This window comes from Crinia signifera, chromosome 5, assembly GCF_055691185.1.
Source record: "Crinia signifera chromosome 5, ASM5569118v1, whole genome shotgun sequence".
In the NCBI taxonomy this organism is placed as follows: Eukaryota; Metazoa; Chordata; class Amphibia; order Anura; family Myobatrachidae; genus Crinia; species Crinia signifera.
The window spans coordinates 318,465,922-318,486,996 of record NC_139221.1 but is presented as its reverse complement, the minus strand read 5'-3'; the positions used below and the strand labels follow the sequence as shown (position 1 = coordinate 318,486,996).

At 48.0% G+C, this 21,075-nt stretch overlaps 1 protein-coding gene across 7 annotated transcripts in view; it reads right to left on the bottom strand.

The window, feature by feature from the left end:
* ASAP1 (ArfGAP with SH3 domain, ankyrin repeat and PH domain 1) overlaps nt 1-21,075 on the bottom strand; it is a 258,811-nt gene that overhangs the window by 140,226 nt on the left and 97,510 nt on the right. For 5 of the 7 annotated variants that reach the window (XM_083144874.1, XM_083144872.1, XM_083144876.1 and 2 more), the window contains exon 3: nt 6,764-6,890. In XM_083144874.1, coding sequence (XP_083001000.1) covers nt 6,764-6,890 — 127 coding nt within the window. Of the gene's footprint in view, nt 1-6,763; nt 6,891-11,021; nt 11,298-21,075 lie in introns of those variants that run through there. The other 2 variants (XM_083144875.1, XM_083144877.1) reach the window with 2 other exon arrangements.

The window sequence follows — 21,075 nt, the reverse complement described above, 5'->3', positions numbered from 1 at the left end:
ATTTTTGTAAATATTAAAGCCAACCTGCCGCCTCAAAAGGAAGGGGCTCATTCACTTAGCTCTGCAGTGCGCAGCCCACAGTGTACTTTTGCCCCACGGTGTACTATGTCTGTAATGCGTACCCCCACAGGTTGCACAACCTGCCAGCACTGTTCTATTCGGTGCCCCACAGCTGGTTGCCTCGGATGGTTCCTCTTCAGACAGGATGTGGGGTCACGTGGACGTTTCCATGGGTGTGGATCGTATTGTCGACCCTACTTAGGTCGAGTCATTAGGTACTCATTAGGTTGGGTCGACAGGCAGCAAGGTTGACAGGGTTCTAGGTCGACATGGGTGAAGGTCGACATGGGACAAGGTCGACAAATGCGTTAGTTCGACATGGGTTAGGTCGACAGTTTCTGAGGTCGACATGGGGTTTTTCAGTTTTTAGACCCGAATGTCGACACAGTCAACATGGACACAGTTGGAAGTCAACCGCAGCCGCTCGCAATGCTTCGGGCACGGTGTCTCGCTGCACTGTCGGCTCAAAAAAAGTGAAAAAACCCATGTCGACCTAGAGACCTGTCGAACTAACGCATTTGTCGACCTAAAACCATGTCGACCTAGAACCCTGTTGACCCAACGGTGTCGACCTAATGACTGTCGACATAAGTCGGGGTCGAGAATAGGACCGTATCCCGTTTCCATACACTGTATATCTTACTACTGCACTGCCACCCGCTTATATGGCTCATCTACCACAGCGTAACCTCTGAAGTGCTCCCAACATGGCTGCCTCATCTGGTACACTTGTAGATGGGATGAACAAAAATACATGGACCCGTGTGTCTTGGACGGGCGGCGGCTGTGGTGCTCGGTATTGAGCCAACCAGAATCACCCCCTGTGTGCGTTGTTTTGATGTCTGTAGAGCGGCTTGTTAGAGAAAGTGCGCTATATAAATATAACGTACATCGTACAGCTCGCCATAGTGTGGCGCACGCAGCTAATCCGTGATCTACCAGGTCTACAGAGAAATGGGGCAGGAGCAGGTTCCCTCGTATCTAACATCCATCAGTCAGGCTGTAGCCCGTGATGATGGTTTTATGCTATTTACAGTTAATCCTGTGGCAAGAGGACATTTAAAGGGAGGCACTTTTGCCAAATCATACTTCCCCTTTATTTCCCCCTATACGTCTGGCCAGATGACAGGGTGTAACAGGACAGGGGAGAGCTTCCTCTAAAAGTGATGTTCTCCTTTAGATGATCTACATAGGAGATGACTTGTAATGTTACTGATGTGGGGAAGGGGGGGGGGGTTAGGAACACAGAAGGGCTGCTATGGTATATTTCATCCCTGCATCATCTTTACCTCTTGAGCTTTATCCGGCTTATCCGAACCATCTTGTGCCGTAAGCAGTATTTGTCCGAGGAGTCACCTTGTAAAGATATTGCACAGAACACGTCAGAAAGCCAACAGATCTGCACTGGCTGGGGACGCGGTGACCAGCCTGGAAAAATCAAGGCTGCTTCCTCTGTACGACTGTATCCGGGCTATATTCCCACGTGGCTTGACATAGTTCCCAAGGAAATATATCTCGTGGACATCAGTTACAAAGACTGGAGAAGCTGCGGTTTAGGGAGTTGGGCAAAACTGCAGGCCAGGGAATCATGACTTCCCGAATCCTTTTCTTATTTAGACCTGATGGCACAGTTGCTAATTCGCAGGCCGGGTGATTATCCATACACTGTGCATGTGTACAGCCCGTAGTACGCATGCGTGACGCAATCTTCCCATAAAATCCTGCTGCTTTTCTGATCGCTGAGGTGATTGACAAAATGCCGGCGTTTGTGGGCAGTCTGGGCGTTTTCTAGTGTGTCAGGGGAAACGGTGGCGTGCCCAGACGTTTTAGGGGGAAGCCATGTGGCGTCAACTCTGGCCCCGATCTGACTGTTTTGCAGGCGCCGAGGAAGTCCTGGAAAAATGGATTTGATGGCAAGCGGCTTGCAAAAGGATTTGCAGAGAATCACTGATCCAATCAGAAGCCATGCTAAGCAATTTGCAGGCTTGCATGGGGCGGGATTACTCTCTGGTGGCTGGGTGGTGATGACCTGGGCAGCATAGCTGTAGCCAGTTGTAGTGTGTAGGCAAAGTGGGTATACATGCTTAAAAAACAAACAAAAAAATGAAGGTGGAATGGTCCTTTATTGCTTTGGTTTGTAAAGAGGTGGTTTTTCCACAAGGCGACCTAGGGCCCAGCAGGTTCCGGGGGACCCCATAAAGATATCCACGCAGGATGATTTCAGTGTATATGGGCAGTCACTAGAACCCGATTCAGATTTATACGCAATGCCCATCTTCACGCAGCTGGGCATTTATGGGTAGACTACACGTGCCAAGGTATGCTTATCGATGCCAGGTGCAATCAGCAGAATGCATATAGTTATATGGATTGTTTTAGGGAGGAGGGCACCAAACCAGTATCTAGTCTAAATCAATACGCATCTGGGCTTGTATATACCCTCCTGCAACTTTTACTAGATTCATTGATTTATCTTTAATGCTTTTCAGCCAGAAAACTGTTCTAGCTTGAAGCCGCGCTGTGTATTTCTGTAATACTTGCACTCCACACTGCTGCCCTCCCTGCGATGTATACAGCTGACCGGCTTTGTGTCACATCCGAGGGCAACAAAATCAATGGTTATATATGTATCATCCGATAACATGCTGTAAGGTCATCTGGAGGTGGGAAAACTCCTTTTAATGCAACGTGATAACAGAATGCACCTAGCCTGACCGGGCAGGTCAATAATACCCCGCTCACATTGCCGAGTCACGCATTTCTACCCAGTCATTTTTGTCCTTTTCATGGCAATGTGAACGGGGGGTCAGGACAGCACTCAGCAAAATGACCCGGCATCTAAATGTTGGGTAGAAGACTTTTTTTTTTTTTCAGATACTTATTATTTATTTAGCAACTTCTAGAAGATAATAGATATGATCTGATTGGTTGCCCAAAGCAACATCACTTGTGAAATAGATCTACTATCTATTACCCCCTTCTCACTGCTGCAAAAGCCCGGGTATTTGGCAGGGCAAGCAGTAATTTCCCGTGTCCTGTCTCTGTGTGAAAGGGTCTTTGTGCCCCGGGAATTAGACACAGGTTTTTTGCAGGGTTTTTCCTGGGTAATACATGGGTGTATGGCAGTGTGAACAGGTTAGACCCGGGTATTTCACACATGATGCCAAAAAACAAGCTTATTGGGGGATGTAATCATGTGATATGACAGCCAGCCAATAAAAGCTGGTTTTTAAACAGCCAATCACAGCAATTTGTACAAATTTCCCAACGCCCAATCAAATTCCACACACTTGTTGGAAGGCAGACCATGGAAAGCAGTGTGAAAGGGGCAGACACTGGAAATTCCCGGGTCTGAGGTGCAGTGTGAAGGGGGTCTGTTGAGCTGAGAAGCTCTTTGCCCCGCCAAAAATCCGGCAAGAAAAACCCGGGATTTTGCAGGGGCGGCAATGAGAACGCAGTATTAGTAAATTTCCCCCTAACCCTGAGGGTAGTATAAGAAAGCTACATAGGCCTATTATACGGTATACAGACGTTAGGTCGACATGCATTGGGTCGACGTGGGCCTTGGTTGACACCTGAAAATGTTGACATGGGCCAAGGTCGACACAGGTTTTTCATGGTTTTTTTTTTAAGCTGACAGGCGATATTTCATGCCCTACCATCCACTACAGCGTGGTGGGAGAGAAGAATAGTGTGCCGAGCGTGTCCAGGCACCGCGCCTGAGAGCAGAACGAGCCATGCGAGGGGACACGGTGCACCGATACAGTGTCCATGTGGACTGTGTCGACATTCGCAGAAAAAAAAAAAAGCTAAAACCCCATGTCGACCTTTTGACTGTCAACCCTCCCCATGTCGACCTAATTGTTGTGTCGACCTAATGACCCTGTCGATCTAAGCCCATGTCGACCTTTTCAGGTATTGACCTAGGCCCATGTCGACCCAATGACCCATACCTTCAATTATACTTCGGATGGCTGCTATGAAACACTACATATATACATACATACATACATACATACATACATACATACACACATCCCACCTGGACTCCCCCCACCCCCCTCAGCAGATATCTCGAAGGCCTCTTACCAAAAGTTGGCAGCGATGATGAACAGAATTGGCTCGGCCTGTACATTGCTTCATTGAAGCTGGGAATCATTTGGCTTACAGTATCTGATTAAAGTAAGGTGCAATTATAGTTTGGAACAAGTCAGGGGAACAACTGCCAGAAAAGTGTCAGCTCTTGAACTAAATCTTATTGGTGGCAGCCTGCTGCGGTTATTATGCGCGATGGCTTTGATGGGGGGAAATTCTATCGCCATTAGACCAGGTACAGAATTTGGACTAACCCCTTCGATCCCATCTCACACAAGCCACAACGCGTCGATCGCTGGAGAATTTGTAAATCAAGCGATTATTGAATAACTGCGCGTCCATACTGCCCGATTAGCGACTGAAAATGCACATGTATCGTAAATGCAAAGTGTCCGAAGCTTGACTGACAAGAAGCCGGCGTTTGGGGGGGGGGGGGGGATAAAAGGCAGTTTTCTCTGGGAGTGTCATAAAAACCGCAGGCTTTTAAAGGGGGATGTCAGCGCTGAATTTTTTTTTTTTTTTTTTTAATGGAGAATACTTTCATATAAGCAGATAAAGCTTTAAGCATATTAATTTTTGTTTGTTTGCACCCTGGTGATCTAAGTCCCCCTCGCCTATACACAATGGAGATGAACTAATATTCATAGGAATGTGGCCTATTATTCCCTGGAAACTAATGACATCACGCAGATATTATTTCGGATGGATTGACGGATACCATTCTCATGACCTTTGTGCTTCAACAATATGGCTGCCTCCAATGTGGGGACAGTTTGACGTGACAGGTTACTGTGACAGAACCAGCTTTAACTAAAGTCTGTGTATGTGGACCTTACATCCTCAGTATTTTCATCGCACAGTTCATAGCCAGCGGCCAAACTCAGTAATACACAAAGATACACAGAGGGGAATGCCGGGGACAGCATGGTGAACGGCGCGTGCAAAGGAGGGAATGTTTCAATGTGTTTTAGCACATTTTACATACTTGCCCCAAGCATTCCAGATCACATGGCAAACACAAGACCCTGTAAGCAGTGTTTGGCTTGTGGTCATGTGAGCAATCACATGACCGCAAGCAGAAGAGTAGACCTTATTGCTAATTACAGTAGATATCGACCTGGCGCAAAAACTCAACCAATAAGCATCACAATGAGCTACTCATTCTCCAAGCTTGCAAGTCACTCCTGCCAAGGTGACGTCCCATCAGACGAAACGGATAACCAAAGACTAACCGGGCCTACCATGCAGCGATTCTGTAACCAACACCATCATACTGTACCAGAGGCTGGCATATATTTTGACAAGTATCACCACGACAAGTCTCATAACGCATAAGCTCCGTGTGACTTTTTTGGACAATTTCCATTAAACAATGCAGACGACTCACAGCCAACTTCTGCTGATTAAAATGATATGTGACATACCTATATTCTGTGTGCCTGCATAAGAAATGGAACATTACAATGTTTTCCTGAACTTAGGTATGCGGAAACTGCTGCAGTCACAGACATGCCGCATATTATTTTAATCAGCGGAAGCTGCTTGTGTGTCCATTCAGTTTTCTAAACAAGATGCGATTTAACAGGGAATGGCGCAAAGAAAGAGAGTCACCCGTTGCTACAGTCATGCCCTAGCATGGCCTCACTAATACCCCTTTCAGACATACGGCAAAATCCCGGGATTTTTCACGTGCACAATCCCGGGACTAGGGTATGTCTGAAAGGCTCTACCCGGGATTTTAGTCCTCTAAAATCCTGGGTCCTGCGCACCTGCAATGGCCCCGGGATTTTTAAAAACCCGGGTTTGAACCGGGTCTAAAATCCCTGGTAGTATGTCTGAAAGGGGTATAAAAAGGCTGTTTAACGCAAAAGGAGGCTAGATGTAAACGGACACATTTGTACATTGGATGGCATCTGCGGGGTTTCAGTTCTAAATCGTATGCAATGGTACAGAATTAATATCTAAGTATAGAGCCTGAAATCGTAACAGGTTGAATCAATGTCCAGGAACCAGTACAGATTTATTAGACCAAACAGGAAGAGGCTAACATGGTTTATATGAATATAATGCACGCGCTTTGCAAACACATCACCTCCCCAAACACATGACATCATTTAAATTGAATTGTGCAATACTGAGAAATAACAACAACAATTAATGCATACACTATAATTAAAAAAGGACACAAGGAGACCCCCCAAATGCCTAAACAGTTTGCAATTTAACTCCTAGGACACATTCCTGCATTTATACACATCCTCTACCTCCAATTACCGTTTTAATGATTGTTCCTATCACGCTGCTCATTTACAGCTTTATAATATTTATTGCGTTCTAGAGTTACCAGGGAAATAAATTATAGTCACGTTACACAAGCGTAATAATAAACACATTGCATGCTCCTCTCTTGTGTCATTCCATTATATCCAGCACTTCCTCATATTAATTATTAAAGACAGCATATGTTTCGCTCCGAATGAGGAACAATTAAGCACTTGGGTATCGGGAAGGGAAGAAGCGAATTATCTCTGTGACAAATCAAGAGCTTCATTCTAAGGTTCCCCCCCCCCCCTCCCCTACAGTAGGCACCCCAAGATTTTGTACTGACCTCTTCTAGCACAGTGATGGAGTGCCGGCAGCTCTGCAGTCTGGTGGTGAAGCTGGACGTGGTTGGGGAATTGTAATCCTCTGTAGTTTCGGAAATAAACTCTGACACCGAGATCTGATCCGGCATCCTAGCCATAGGGATACAAAAACACAAGCAGATGAGGAAATGCGGAGAGAGGGAGAGAGAGAGAGGGAGACAGAGAGAGGGAGAGGGGGTCCAGGGAAGGGGGCGGGGTGACAGCGAGCCCTCGACAACATACTGTACACAGCAAAATCTGGGAATAGGGGAGGGAAGACGAACGGAGAGAGCAGACAAAGCACATCCACAATGCAAAACAGTGTTCCCTTTAAACTCATCGCATTTTTTGTTTTGTTTTGCGCCGTCGGTGTCACAAGCAAAGATGGCAACACGAGCGAAGGCTGCGACGGATCAGACAGGGTGGCGGGGGGGGGGGACTCTGTAGCAATGCAGGTTGCAGAGGGAAGCCCTGGAACTTGCACAAATACTGCATTAAATTATTAAAGCATGGATCAGTGGGGAGTTACCCTGCTCATTAGGCACATTGAGACGTATAATTACAAACGCAGCTATTTCTGGCTGGATGTTACCAAGCTAATACCAAGGCATGGGCAGTTAAAGGTCAGGACGGTCGGGGTTGCAGACTGCAAACGAGGCAGAGGAAAAGGGTGTTATAGATACGTTTTACGTTTCCTGGAGCCATTTGGGGTCAGAAACTGAAAACCACTACAATGTACGACTGCGACACCCTAAGGCGCTGACAGTAACCCACCCCCCCCCCCCTCCCTTTATGACAGCACCTATAAAGCCATTGGTTTGGCTGTATCCAGCTAGAAAGAATTCACTCGCGTTATTTGGGTTTAACGTGGGGAGGGGGGCTATCAAAGTTTGCATAACAAGAATCGTTCAATGAACAGCAATGCTAAGCATAACCATGTGTGCATGCTACGTATGTCATGGTGACAGCAGCCGGCACAGGGAGACAGAAGAGCACGCCCAATTCGAGTCATAAGGTACCGCAGTTGTACGGCACACACCAAGGACCTGATGTCATACAGACTGGATACGTAACCCCCCCCTCTCCTCCTCCTCCTTCTCCATCCAAACCATAACGCAACAGCAGATGTAGGCAGCGGTTGTGGCAGGGGCTGCTGGGACTTGCTGTTCCGCAGCTGCTAGCCAGTCACAGGTTAACGAAGCATGGCCTTGAGGCATTTAAATGCACACAGCACACACCTGCACCCACTTACAATGTGTACATACGGTGCACTGATCTTGCTCAACCACATGCTCGTCTGACACATAGGTGCGGTACACCTGAGCGAGACATTGCATTACATGTACGGCTGCAGATCAGCACATAAATCATGCACATATCACTGCTACAGATCTGCACCCGAAGCACGTTCCTCAGTGGCATAGTCACCCAATGACAAGCTTACTGACACATCCACAGACACAGTGCCGCATCTCCTCCAAGCGACCGGCGATTGCATGTCCTGTATACAGATAATCATATACGCATCCAGGACAGTCATACGGAGTTGATGTATGTATATGGAAATAGCACACATGGTATATGAGCCATGTAGGCCGAATGCCGCATATAAAGATGTGGCAAAGCCAGTGGACATGTGATTCTCAAATAATGAACATACATGGAACACATACCAGGAGGATGTATACTATACACACATGACAGATTAGTAGACGGGTTAACAAGAACAGTATCCTAAAACATGCTCTGAACCGGGGATGGGGAACCTTCGGCCCTCCAGCTGTTGTTGAACTACACATCCCAGCATTCCCTGCTGCAGTTTTGCTATTTGGCCATGCTGGGATGTGTTGTTCACACAGGTTGCAGCGGGCCCAGCGAACCCTTTCTGTGGCGGAACATGTCTGAACTTCAAACATACATTGCAAGTAGATGGCATGCATGTCAGGGAGATGGACACGACAAGAGCCCGTGCACATAGCTGCCAAACAGGCTACATACAGAGATGTCAGGAAGATGGTACTGTATGCATCGATGTAAGACGATACACTGGTCATGTGTATGGTATACATGTCAGGAGGATGCTGGTCATGTATGTCAGTAGGATGGCATTGATATACATCAAAGGGAGATCAGCATGTCAAGAATATGGTATAGACACGTGAATAGTACACACATAAATGTCAGGATATAGCAATGTTACATATAAATACATAAACATTAGGATGGAACACACACACATAAATACATGTCAGCAGTGTGGTACACATACATGACAGCAGCATGGTATCCATACATGAGAGCAGGATGTTATCCATACATGACAGCAGGATGGCATACACACCTGACATACAGTATTAGATGACTAGGTGGTATACATACAGCAGGATGTAAACATGTACGGCAGCAATGTGGTACACATACATGATAGAAGTGTGGTATATATACATGGCAGGAGTATGGGAAAAAAAACATGGCAGCAGGGGTATGTACATGTACCCCTGCTGTGAGGCACACATACATGTATATGACAGTAGTGAGGCATACATACATACATACATGGCAGCAGTGTGGAACACATACATGACAGCAGTAAGACACACATACTAATGGCAGCAGTGTGGTATACATACATGACAGCAGTGTGGCACACATACATGGCAGCAGTGTGGCACACTGTACATACATGACAGCAGTGTGGCACACATACATGGAAGCAGTGTGGTATACTGTAAATACATGACAGCAGTGTGGGATACATACATGGCAGCAGTGTTGCACACATACCTCCAGCAGGCTGTATACATGACAGCAGTGTGACACACAGACATGAAAGCAGTGTGGCACACATACATGACAACAGGCTGGTATAAACACATAGCAGCAGTGTGGCACACATGACACATACATGACAGCAGGCTGGTATCATACATGACAGCAGTGTGGCACACATACATGTCAACAGGCTGGTATACATATATGACAGCAGGCTCTTATACCTACATGACAGCAGACTGGTATACATACATCAGCAGGCTGGTATACATACATGACAGCAGTGTGACACATACAGTACATGACCGCAGGCTGGTATACATACATGGCAGCAGTGTGGCATACATACATGGCAGCAGTGTGGCACACATTCATGGCAGCAGGCTGGTATACTGTATACACATGACAGCAGTGTGGGATACATACATGGCAGCAGTGTTGCACACATACCTCCAGCAAGCTGGTATACATGACAGCAGTGTGGCACACATACATGACAGCAGGCTGGTATCAATTCATTGCAGCAATGTGGTATACTGTACATACATGACATAGCAGTGTAGCACACATACATGAAAGTAGTGTGGCACACATACATGACAACAGGCTGGTATAAACACATAGCAGCAGTGTGGCACACATACATGACAGCATTCTGGTATACATATATGACAGCATTCTGGTATACATACATTACATCATTCTGGTATACATACATTACATCATTCTGGTATACATACATGACAGCATTCTGGTATACATACATGACAGCATTCTGGTATACATACATGACAGCATTCTGGTATACATACATGACAGCATTCTGGTATACATACATGACAGCAGTGTGGCACACATACATGGCAGCAGGCTGGTATACATACATCAGCAGGCTGGTATACATACATGACAGCAGTGTGACACATACAGTACATGGCAGCAGGCTGATATACATACATGGCAGCAGGCTGATATACATACATGACAGCAGTGTGGCACACATATATGACAGCAGTGTGGCACACATACATGGCAGCAGGCTCGTATACATACATGGCAGCAGTGTGGCACACATACACGGCAGCAGGCTGGTATACATACATGACAGCAGTGTGGCACACATACATGGCAGCAGTGTGGCGCGCACACACACACGGGAGCAGGCTGGTACACATACACGGCAGCAGTGTGGCACACATACATGGCAGCAGTGTGGCACACATACTGTACACGGCAGCAGGCTGGTATACATACAGGGCAGCAGGCTGGTATACATACATGGCAGCAGTGTGGCACACATACATGGCAGCAGGCTGGTATACATACACAGCAGCAGTGTGTCACACATACACGGCAGCAGGCTGGCACACATACACGGCAGCAGGCTGGTACACATACACGGCAGCAGGCTGGTATACATACATGGCAGCAGTGTGGTACACATACACGGCAGCAGGCTGGTATACATACATGGCAGCAGTCAGTGAGTGCAGCTTGCAGTCTGAGTGTCCGCCTGTGTCAGTGACTCCCCCGGGGATGCGCTCTCGCTATTCACCTCCAGCTCTGCCGCCCGCTGCCTGACTCATCCCTCCCCGGGAGCCGCACCATCCCCGCCTGGGCTCCAGCGCTTCCTATCCGGCTGTATAACGGCTGCAGCTCCGTCCCGTCCCGCACACACCGAGCACCAGCAGCAGCAGCCTGAGCTCAGCCCGCCTGCCAGGGAGCGCGCACCGCTGGGACACACTGGGGGCGCGCACCGCTGGGACACACTGGGGGGCGCGCACCGCTGGAACACACTGGGGGCGCGCGCCGCGGGGATACACAGGGGGCGCGCGCCCCGGGGACACACAGGCACACCGGGAGCGCGCCTGCCAAAGCATAATACCCGGGGGCGCGAATTTCGCGTTCACCAAGTAGGAGGGTATCTCGCGGCCTCATTCATTTCATTATCATTTACCCCCTAGTCACATACCGTACGCAGGAACACAGCTGCCTGTTATCTACACTCATGTAACGTACACTCACATACAGATACATACATGCACACATCTGCCTGCTCTCTGTACACATGTGATGTATACATACATACACATATGTACTATACACACACATACATGTAATGTATACATACATATATACATACACACATCTGCCTGCTCTCTATACACATGTATACATACATACACATATGTACTATACACACACACATACATGTAATGTACACATACATACAGTACATACAGACACACGGGTGTGGTATACTTTACCGACAGTCAGGATTCCGACAGTCATTACTCAGACGTCGGAATCCCGACTGCACAGCGTGGGGAACGCAATGAAGCCCCTTGCGGGCTCGCTGCGCTCGCCATTTTATTGTCCCTCTATGGGGGTCGTGGACCCCCACGAGGGAGCAGTTGGGATCCCGACTGTCGGGGATATTTTTGCTAATATCGTGGGCAATATGGTCGCTGAGCGACCAAATTGCCCGCGATGGGAGTGTGCACCGGCGATATATATCGCCGGATGCGCGCTCCTGTTTTTCCCCCGTAGTGATCGCTGGTCGCAGGAACATGCTCCTGCGACCAGCTGATTTCCACTTCCAGGATCCCCCGGCAGTTTCTTTTTCATCAGCGACCATCTCTGGTCGCTGATGCAAACAGGATACTGAGCGATATATCGCTCGGCTATATATCGCTGCCGTGTGTACACAACTTTACACATATCCATTTAGCAGCGCATGGTGTTCAATCTCCCCTTCTTCTGCTTCAACTTGAGTCCCAGCAGACCCACAGAAACACTTGCAGCAGCAGAGGATATTTAATTCATACACTGATTATTTTTTCGCCTAATCTTTGTATACAATTCTTTTTACTATAACAATATTATAACAATTACTATAATAAGCGCTGGAATTTGCAGGTTGGAAGGTGATAATCTTAACCACCACCACCCTGCATACCCTTGTGTACAGTAAATTTAATGGTACTTGTTTCCTAGCACGGAGCCAGCGATAAAGATTGTATCCATCGGGACCCCCAAAAATCGCATCGATTGCATCGCATGCAACCAAATCGCATGCGATGGGATCGACGCAATTTTTACATTGGAATCAATGTAAAATGGTTCCTGAGACCCGATTTTACATTGGCCCCAATATTAAATGGCCCCCAGACCCCAATTTTTATTGTTTCCCAACCCTGATGGGTCAAATGCCCCCCATTGTTAACGCCACCCCATGATCAACACCAACCCGAAGCGTGGCGAGCGCAGCGGTACGCGTCCTCCGAACTTTTCATACCCCCACTATCCACGTCGGCGTGGAGTTGATTTTATATAGTGTGGCGAGCCACCGAGCCCGAAGCGTGGCGAGCGGACGCGCATTACTTCACAGGTATTACGCGTCCGCTCGCCACGCTATATAAGATCAACTCCACGCCGACGTGGATAGTGGGGGTATGAAAAGTTCGGAGGATGCGTACCGCTGCCCCTCGCCATGCTTCGGGTTGGCGTTCATCGTGGGGTGGCGTTAACTATGGGGGGGGGGGGGCATTTGTCATGTAAAATACCCATAATGCTGGGTACACACCAGGACGACTAGGGCACGATTCTGTCAATTTAGATCCAATTCCGACCGGTTGTATGCAGATTGTATGTACTATCGTGTGTTTTTGACATTTATTTGATCCGATTCCGATCAAATGCGCGTTCACGCCGCTCGTTTGGTCGCATCTTTGGTCCTACGTGCTGCAGGTAGGATCTGTCAATCCCAGGCCGACCGACCGTCAATCGTATGCAGATCGTGAGTGTTTTTTGCCGCCTCCGTCGTCCGTCCGTCGGTGCGTCCGTCGTTTGATCCAGCCTATTTGAGTGGCATTTCCTAAACACTCCCCCGGCGCCATGTTTTTCCACATAGCAAACAGCGCTGGCGCAGCAGTTGGACTCTCCTTCTTGTCTCATCTCCCAGAACAACAACCTGGTATGTTTGCACTCCCAATGCTCTTCTATGCATGCCCACTGTTGCCACCAATGTATATAGTGTGTATAAAGCACTGGTTTGGCAACCGTGCACCCGACCATGTCACTGTTTTTTTTGGGTGGGCCCCATGTCTGTGTGTATACATATAACCAATGTCCACCATTGCAGTATTCCAAGCACTCCTCTCTGCTAGGCCCCATTCACCTGTGTGTGTGTGTTTGTGTATATATAGATATATATACATAAACCATTGTCCACCATTGCAGTATTCCAAGCACTCCTCTCTGCTAGGCCCCATTCACCTGTGTGTGTGTGTTTGTGTATATATAGATATATATACATAAACCATTGTCCACCATTGCAGTATTCCAAGCACTCCTCTCTGCTAGGCCCCATTCACCTGTGTGTGTGTGTTTGTGTATATATAGATATATATACATAAACCATTGTCCACCATTGCAGTATTCCAAGCACTCCTCTCTGCTAGGCCCCATTCACCTGTGTGTGTGTGTTTGTGTATATATAGATATATATACATAAACCATTGTCCACCATTGCAGTATTCCAAGCACTCCTCTCTGCTAGGCCCCATTCACCTGTGTGTGTGTGTTTGTGTATATATAGATATATATACATAAACCATTGTCCACCATTGCAGTATTCCAAGCACTCCTCTCTGCTAGGCCCCATTCACCTGTGTGTGTGTGTTTGTGTATATATAGATATATATACATAAACCATTGTCCACCATTGCAGTATTCCAAGCACTCCTCTCTGCTAGGCCCCATTCACCTGTGTGTGTGAATAGCAATCTGCACAATAAAATGTATAGTGGTTTTCATAAAAGTTTATTAACATTTTAAATACTTAAAACATAAGAACTAGGTAAACTGGTAACTATAACTATAAAAATTTAAATATGAAACAAAACATGGGTATAACTATAACAACTAAAATGGTTTTATCTTTTTACAGTCCCAATGTCCAACGCAAAGGAACAAGAGTTTTTGGAAGGGTTTATTGAAAAATATCGTACACACGAATGCCTGTGGAGAACCAAATCCAAGGAGTATTCAAACAAAATGAAAAGAAACCAAGCCTTGGAGGAGTTGGCACGCTACAGTCTTCCATTTCACCCAGAGGCCAATGTTGAATGGGTGAGGAAACGCATCCAGAATATGCGCACGGTGTTCTTAAAGGAACACAAGAAGATGGAGGCTGCAAAGAAGTCTGGTGCTGGAGTCGACGAGATGTATCAAACATCGCTCTGGTACTATGACCGGTTGACATTCACCCTCAGCCAGGAGTCGATGAGGACAGGAGTAGTCCTTATGGTCGAACAGGAAAACCAAGAAGTCGCGGCGCAGGAGGAGGAGGAGAATTCGCAGTCTGCATCGGTGAGTCTATTTTTTTGGCTATCTAATTGATTCCTCCTGCCAATCCACAGCGCCCTCCCCATTAAAGTAGGCCATGTACTCTTCCCTCACCTGTTTGGCTCGTGCACTCCCTGTGTAGCGTTGTGTTGGGGTTTGCAAGGAGGATATCTGCACTACCTCCTCTGGCAGTTCTTGGTCTTCTTGGAGTGCTGTGCCTGTAGCCCTTTGCTGTGTGGCTTTTCTGCGGAGCAAATTGTGCAGGACACAGCACGCCGTGACAACCCAGTCAATTTTGTCCACCCTCAGGTTAATGGCAGTGTGAAAAATGCGAAACCGGCTTGCCAGGATGCCAAAAGCATTTTCCACAACACGCCGTGCCCTGGATAGCCTGTAGTTAAAGATCCTTTTGTCATGGTTCAGGCCCCTTTGCGCATATGGCTTCATGACATGCTCGTGCAGGCCAAAAGCCTCGTCAGCCACAAAAACAAAGTTAAGCCCCTGTTTAGTTTCCTGGACAGACGGCAAGTGAAGGGTGTTCGCTATGAGCCTTTCGTAGAACTTTGTGTCCTTGAAAGTGCCACCATCCGATGCACGGCCATTCCTTCCTACATCCAGGAAGATAAACTCATAGTTGGCATTCACCACAGCCATTAGTACAATGCTAAAATAGCCCTTGTAATTAAAATAGTAGGAACCACTATTGATAGGCTGGGCTATGCGGACATGTTTGCCATCAATGGCTCCACCGCAATTTGGGAAGTTCCATCGCTGTTCAAACTCCTCTGCGATGACTTTCCATTCATTCACGCTGGTAGGGAACTGAAATTAGAAGTAAATAGAATTGATTAGTAAACATGTTCAATTTTTTTACAGCTTGGTGACTACCCACCTGCAACCCCAGACCTATCTGTCCTATCTGATAATGCATGCACATCTAACGAAGTTCCTACTCCGGCACGCACTCCGCCACCCACCCTGGAACCCACTCCACCACTCCCCCGTGCCAAAAAAATGCGTGGCAAAGGAAAAAAAGGAGAAGCAGCGGCACATGAAGAATTTATGATGCGGGCACATCAAGTCCTGCAAAGAAACCCGGACAAACATGACAACTACTTCACTTATGTGGCAGAGTGTGTTCGCAACATGGCTCCTGACCAGCAACTTACTTTTGAAAAGTTATGCATGGAGTTGGTGTATAATGGCAGTTTAGGGTATCTCAACAGTGGCACTAAAATAGTTGGCATTGGTAGTGCACCAGACACACCACTGTCATTAGAATCACCAGTGCCTACTCCGCCTGCCACCGTAGCAGGCCAGTCGAGCACAATTCCAACACATACCCAGTCAACACCTACACAGCCTTCTCAACCCCCCCAGTACCGTCAATTCTACAGTTCTTTACTGATAGAAGATCCAGAGTGTCCTGTTTTTGAGGATCTGTCTTAAAAAATAGGCTACTTTATCATTTACCATCGACATGGTCTCAGCTGCAGGTATGTGATGGCCACTGCTCACATGGCGTATGGCGCACATCAATGGGGCCGGGACCATTGCATCTGCGCCATGCGCCATGTGGGCCGCAGCCTTTACATATCTGCAGCAGACATCCTCTGCCACACAAGGGCCACAGTGTGTATTTTTGTTTATTTATATGCTGCTACCTGTACCTGCATTACCAGAGGGAGAACAGGATTCTCCTCAATCTGGATAGCAAACTCCATTTATTGCCCTTTTTTCTTTGCCAATAGTATGGGGTACTGTGCGGCAGACATGGTCTCGGCTGCAGGTATGTGATGGCCACTGCTCACATGGCGTATGGCGCACATCAATGGGGCGGGGGCCATTGCATCTGCGCCATGCGCCATGTGGGCCGCAGCCTTTACATATCTGCAGCAGACATCCTCTGCCGCACAGTACCTTATCCCTACTGTTGTAAGGGCATGTTCCAGAAGTTACCAGAGTGTCTTTTGTCTTGGTTTTCTACATATATGCTGCTACCTGTACCTGCATTACCAGAGGGAGAACAGGATTCTCCTCAATCTGGATAGCAAACTCCATTTATTGCCCTTTTTTCTTTGCCAATAGTATGGGGTACTGTGCCGAAGACATGGTCTCAGCTGCAGGTATGTGATGGCCACTGCTCACATGGTGTATGGCGCACATCAATGGGGCGGGGGCCATTGCATCTGCGCCATGCGCCATGTGGGCCGCAGCCTTTACATATCTGCAGCAGACATCCTCTGCCACACAGTACCTTATCCCTACTGTTGTAAGTGCCTGTTCCAGAAGTTACCAGAGTGTGTTTTTTGTTTTTTTATATGCTGCTACCTGTACCTGCATTACCAGAGGGAGAACAGGATTCTCCTCAATCTGGATAGCAAACTCCATTTATTGCCCTTTTGTCTTTACCAATAGTATGGGGTACTGTGCGGCAGACATGGTCTCAGCTGCAGGTATGTGATGGCCACTGCTCACATGGCGTATGGCGCACATCAATGTGGCCGGGACCATTGCATCTGCGCCATGCGCCATGTGGGCCGCAGCCTTTACTTATCTGCGGCAGACATCCTCTGCCACACAGTAGCCCGTACTTATTGGGAAAGTTTAAACTGGGTCATACATACTTAAATCTTTATATATAGTGTGTGTTTTTGTACAATATCTTTTATATATGGTATTATAATATATTTTTGTTGACACAATCTATTTACTATTTTACATGTTTTAACCATGAAAGGCCTAAAAAACCTGTTTCTGTCCTAGGCCTAAATTATAAATAAAAATATTTTGTTTGCACAATAAAGTGTACAGTGTATATTTCATCCTTACCTTGCAATACTGGTACTGCAGCACCTTCACAATGGCTTTGCAGGTCTCCGGGATGATGAGGCCCAAAGCTTGCGGGGAGATGAGGGATCCAAACTTTAGGTCAGCAAGAGACCGTCCTGTCGCCAGAAACCTCAGGGTGACCACCAGCCGTTCCTCAGCAGGGATAGCCATGCGATACTTGGTATCCTGCTTCTCGATGTGGGGAGTCACCAGACGCAGCAATTCCTGGAATGTGGCATCATCCATCCTCAAGAAGTTACGGAAATCGTCTGGGTTATTCTCCCTGATGTCCCTGAGCAGTGGCATGTGCGAACGAGTCTGACGCTGAAGTAGCCACTGCTTTGTCCAGCATGATCTTTCTCTCCTGCGCTGGGCTCTCTGACGCCTGAGCTTCAAAACTGCATAATAGAGCAGGTACTGTTGCTGGTGACTACCCATCACTGCATTCTCCATAGTGCAGGGTTAAAAGACACTTTGTAATGGCAGGCAAAACAAAGTAATGTGTAAATAGCTATGTCCAGCGTTCAGCAGGTATAAACCAAGCCTCACTAGTAACAAAGCAGAAATACACTGGTTTAAAATGGCTGCTGCTATTCCTATCCCCCTCTGCTAGTCCTCCCCCTCTGCTAGTCCAGCCCCTTCATTCAAATTTCAAAGGCCCATCTGACGACGGTCGCATGTGTTCTTGCAAAAAAAACAAAAACCAGCGATCCGACCGTCTTAACGACCATCGCGGGCGCATCGGGATCGGATCTAGATCGTTCCGCAAAAAAACACAATTTTTGCTAATCGTTTGCTGGGGACTGCCTGGGAGCTCCCGGGAAGTCCAAGGGAAATCGTTCCATGGTCGTCTATCGGTCGTGAACGACGGTGGTCGTCCTGGTGTGTACCCCACATAAGGGTGGGTATACAATGAAAAACCGGGTCCATTGGCCCATTTAACATTGTTCCCTTTGTAAAATCGCGTCCATCGCATCGGTCGCATCGCATGCCTTAACTTAAGGCATGCGATGGACGCGATTTTTTAATTGTCGGGGAAAAGGCTAAAAATAGCCCTGAAATCGCGTAGGTCGCGTCCATCGCATACCTTAAGTTAAGGTATGCGATCACCTACGACGGGCGCCGTGCTAGGAAACAAGTACCAATGTAATTATTGTATGGTTTGTTCCACACACAAAATTTCCTAGGATGCATTTGTATATATTTATTGCTGTCTTTTATTGGTTGCTCCTTGTCAGGATCTGTACTGTTGGGATCTGTTGGGAAGTACTTTCATGAGTCTGGACTGGAACCATAGACACCAGGGGGTTTATTTACTAAGATGGGAGATGTATTGAAGATGGGATGTTGCCCGTAGCAACCAATCTGAATTTACTTCTTATTTATTTTGCACCATCTAGAAGATATTGCATGCAACTGACAGGTGCACACAATTGGGCCTAATTTGGCATTCCACTGAGATTGAAAATGGCAAATCGGGCTGATAACATTTATTGTGTGCACCCGACCCTAAACCTGGTGATACCGGACACTGACCTAGAACCAGAGGTACTCGGACTGAACACTAGGCTGGGACCAGTGATACCGGACACTGACCTGGAACCAGTGGTACTCGGACTGAACACCAGGCTGGGACCAGTGATAGCGGACACTGACCTGGAACCAGTGGTACTCGGACTGAACACTAGGCTGGGACCCGTGATACCAGACACTAACCTGGAACCAGTGGTACTCGGACTGAACACCAGGCTGGGACCAGTGATAGCGGACACTGACCTGGAACCAGTGGTACTCGGACTGAACACTAGGCTGGGACCAGTGATAGCGGACACTGACCTGGAACCAGTGGTACTCGGACTGAACACCAGGCTGGGACCAGTGATAGCGGACACTGACCTGGAACCAGTGGTACTCGGACTGAACACTAGGCTGGGACCAGTGATAGCGGACACTGACCTGGAACCAGTGGTACTCGGACTGAACACTAGGCTGGGACCAGTGATAGCGGACACTGACCTGGAACCAGTGGTACTCGGACTGAACACCAGGCTGGGACCAGTGATAGCGGACACTGACCTGGAACCAGTGGTACTCGGACTGAACACCAGGCTGGGACCAGTGATACCGGACACTGACCTAGAACCAGAGGTACTCGGACTGAACACCAGGCTGGGACCAGTGATACCAGACACTGACCTAGAAACAGTGGTACTCGGACTGAACACCAGGCTGGGACCAGTGATACTCGGACTGAACACCAGGCTGGGACCAGTGATACCGGACACTGACCTAGAAACAGTGGTACTCGGACTGAACACCAGGCTGGGACCAGTGATACCGGACACTGACCTAGAACCAGTGGTACCCAGACTGAACACCAGGCTGGGACCAGTGATACCGGACACTGACCTAGATCCTGTGGAACTCGGACTGAACACCAGGCTGGGACCAGTGATACCGGACACTGACCTGGAACCAGTGGTATGCGGACTGAACACCAGGCTGGGACCAGTGATACCGGACACTGACCTGGAACCAGTGGTACTCGGACTGAACACCAGGCTGGGACCAGTGATAGCGGACACTGACCTGGAACCAGTGGTACTCGGACTGAACACCAGGCTGGGACCAGTGATAGCGGACACTGACCTAGAACAATTGGTACTCGGACTGAACACCAGGCTGGGACCGGTGATACCGGACACTGACCTAGAACCAGAGGTACAGTACTCGGACTGAACACCAGGCTGGGACCAGTGATACCGGACACTGACCTGGAACCAGTGGTACTCGGACTGAACACCAGGCTGGGACCAGTGATACCGGACACTGACCTAGAAACAGTGGTACTCGGACTGAACACCAGGCTGGGACCAGTGATACAGACACTGACCTAGAACCAGTGGTACTCGGACTGAACACCAGGCTGGGACCAGTGATACCGGACACTGACCTAGAACCTGTGGAACTCAGACTGAACACCAGGCTGGGACCAGTGATACCGGACATTGACCTAGAACCAGAGGTACTCGGACTGAACACCAGGCTGGGACCAGTGATACCGGACACTGACCTAGAAACAGTGGTACTCGGACTGAACACCAGGCTGGGACCAGTGATACAGACACTGACCTAGAACCAGTGGTACTCGGACTGAACACCAGGCTGGGACCAGTGATACCGGACACTGACCTAGAACCAGTGGTACTCGGACTGAACACCAGGCTGGGACCAGTGATACCGGACACTGACCTAGAACCAGTGGTACTCGGACTGAACACCAGGCTGGGACCAGTGATAGCGGACACTGACCTAGAACCAGTGGTACTCGGACTGAACACTA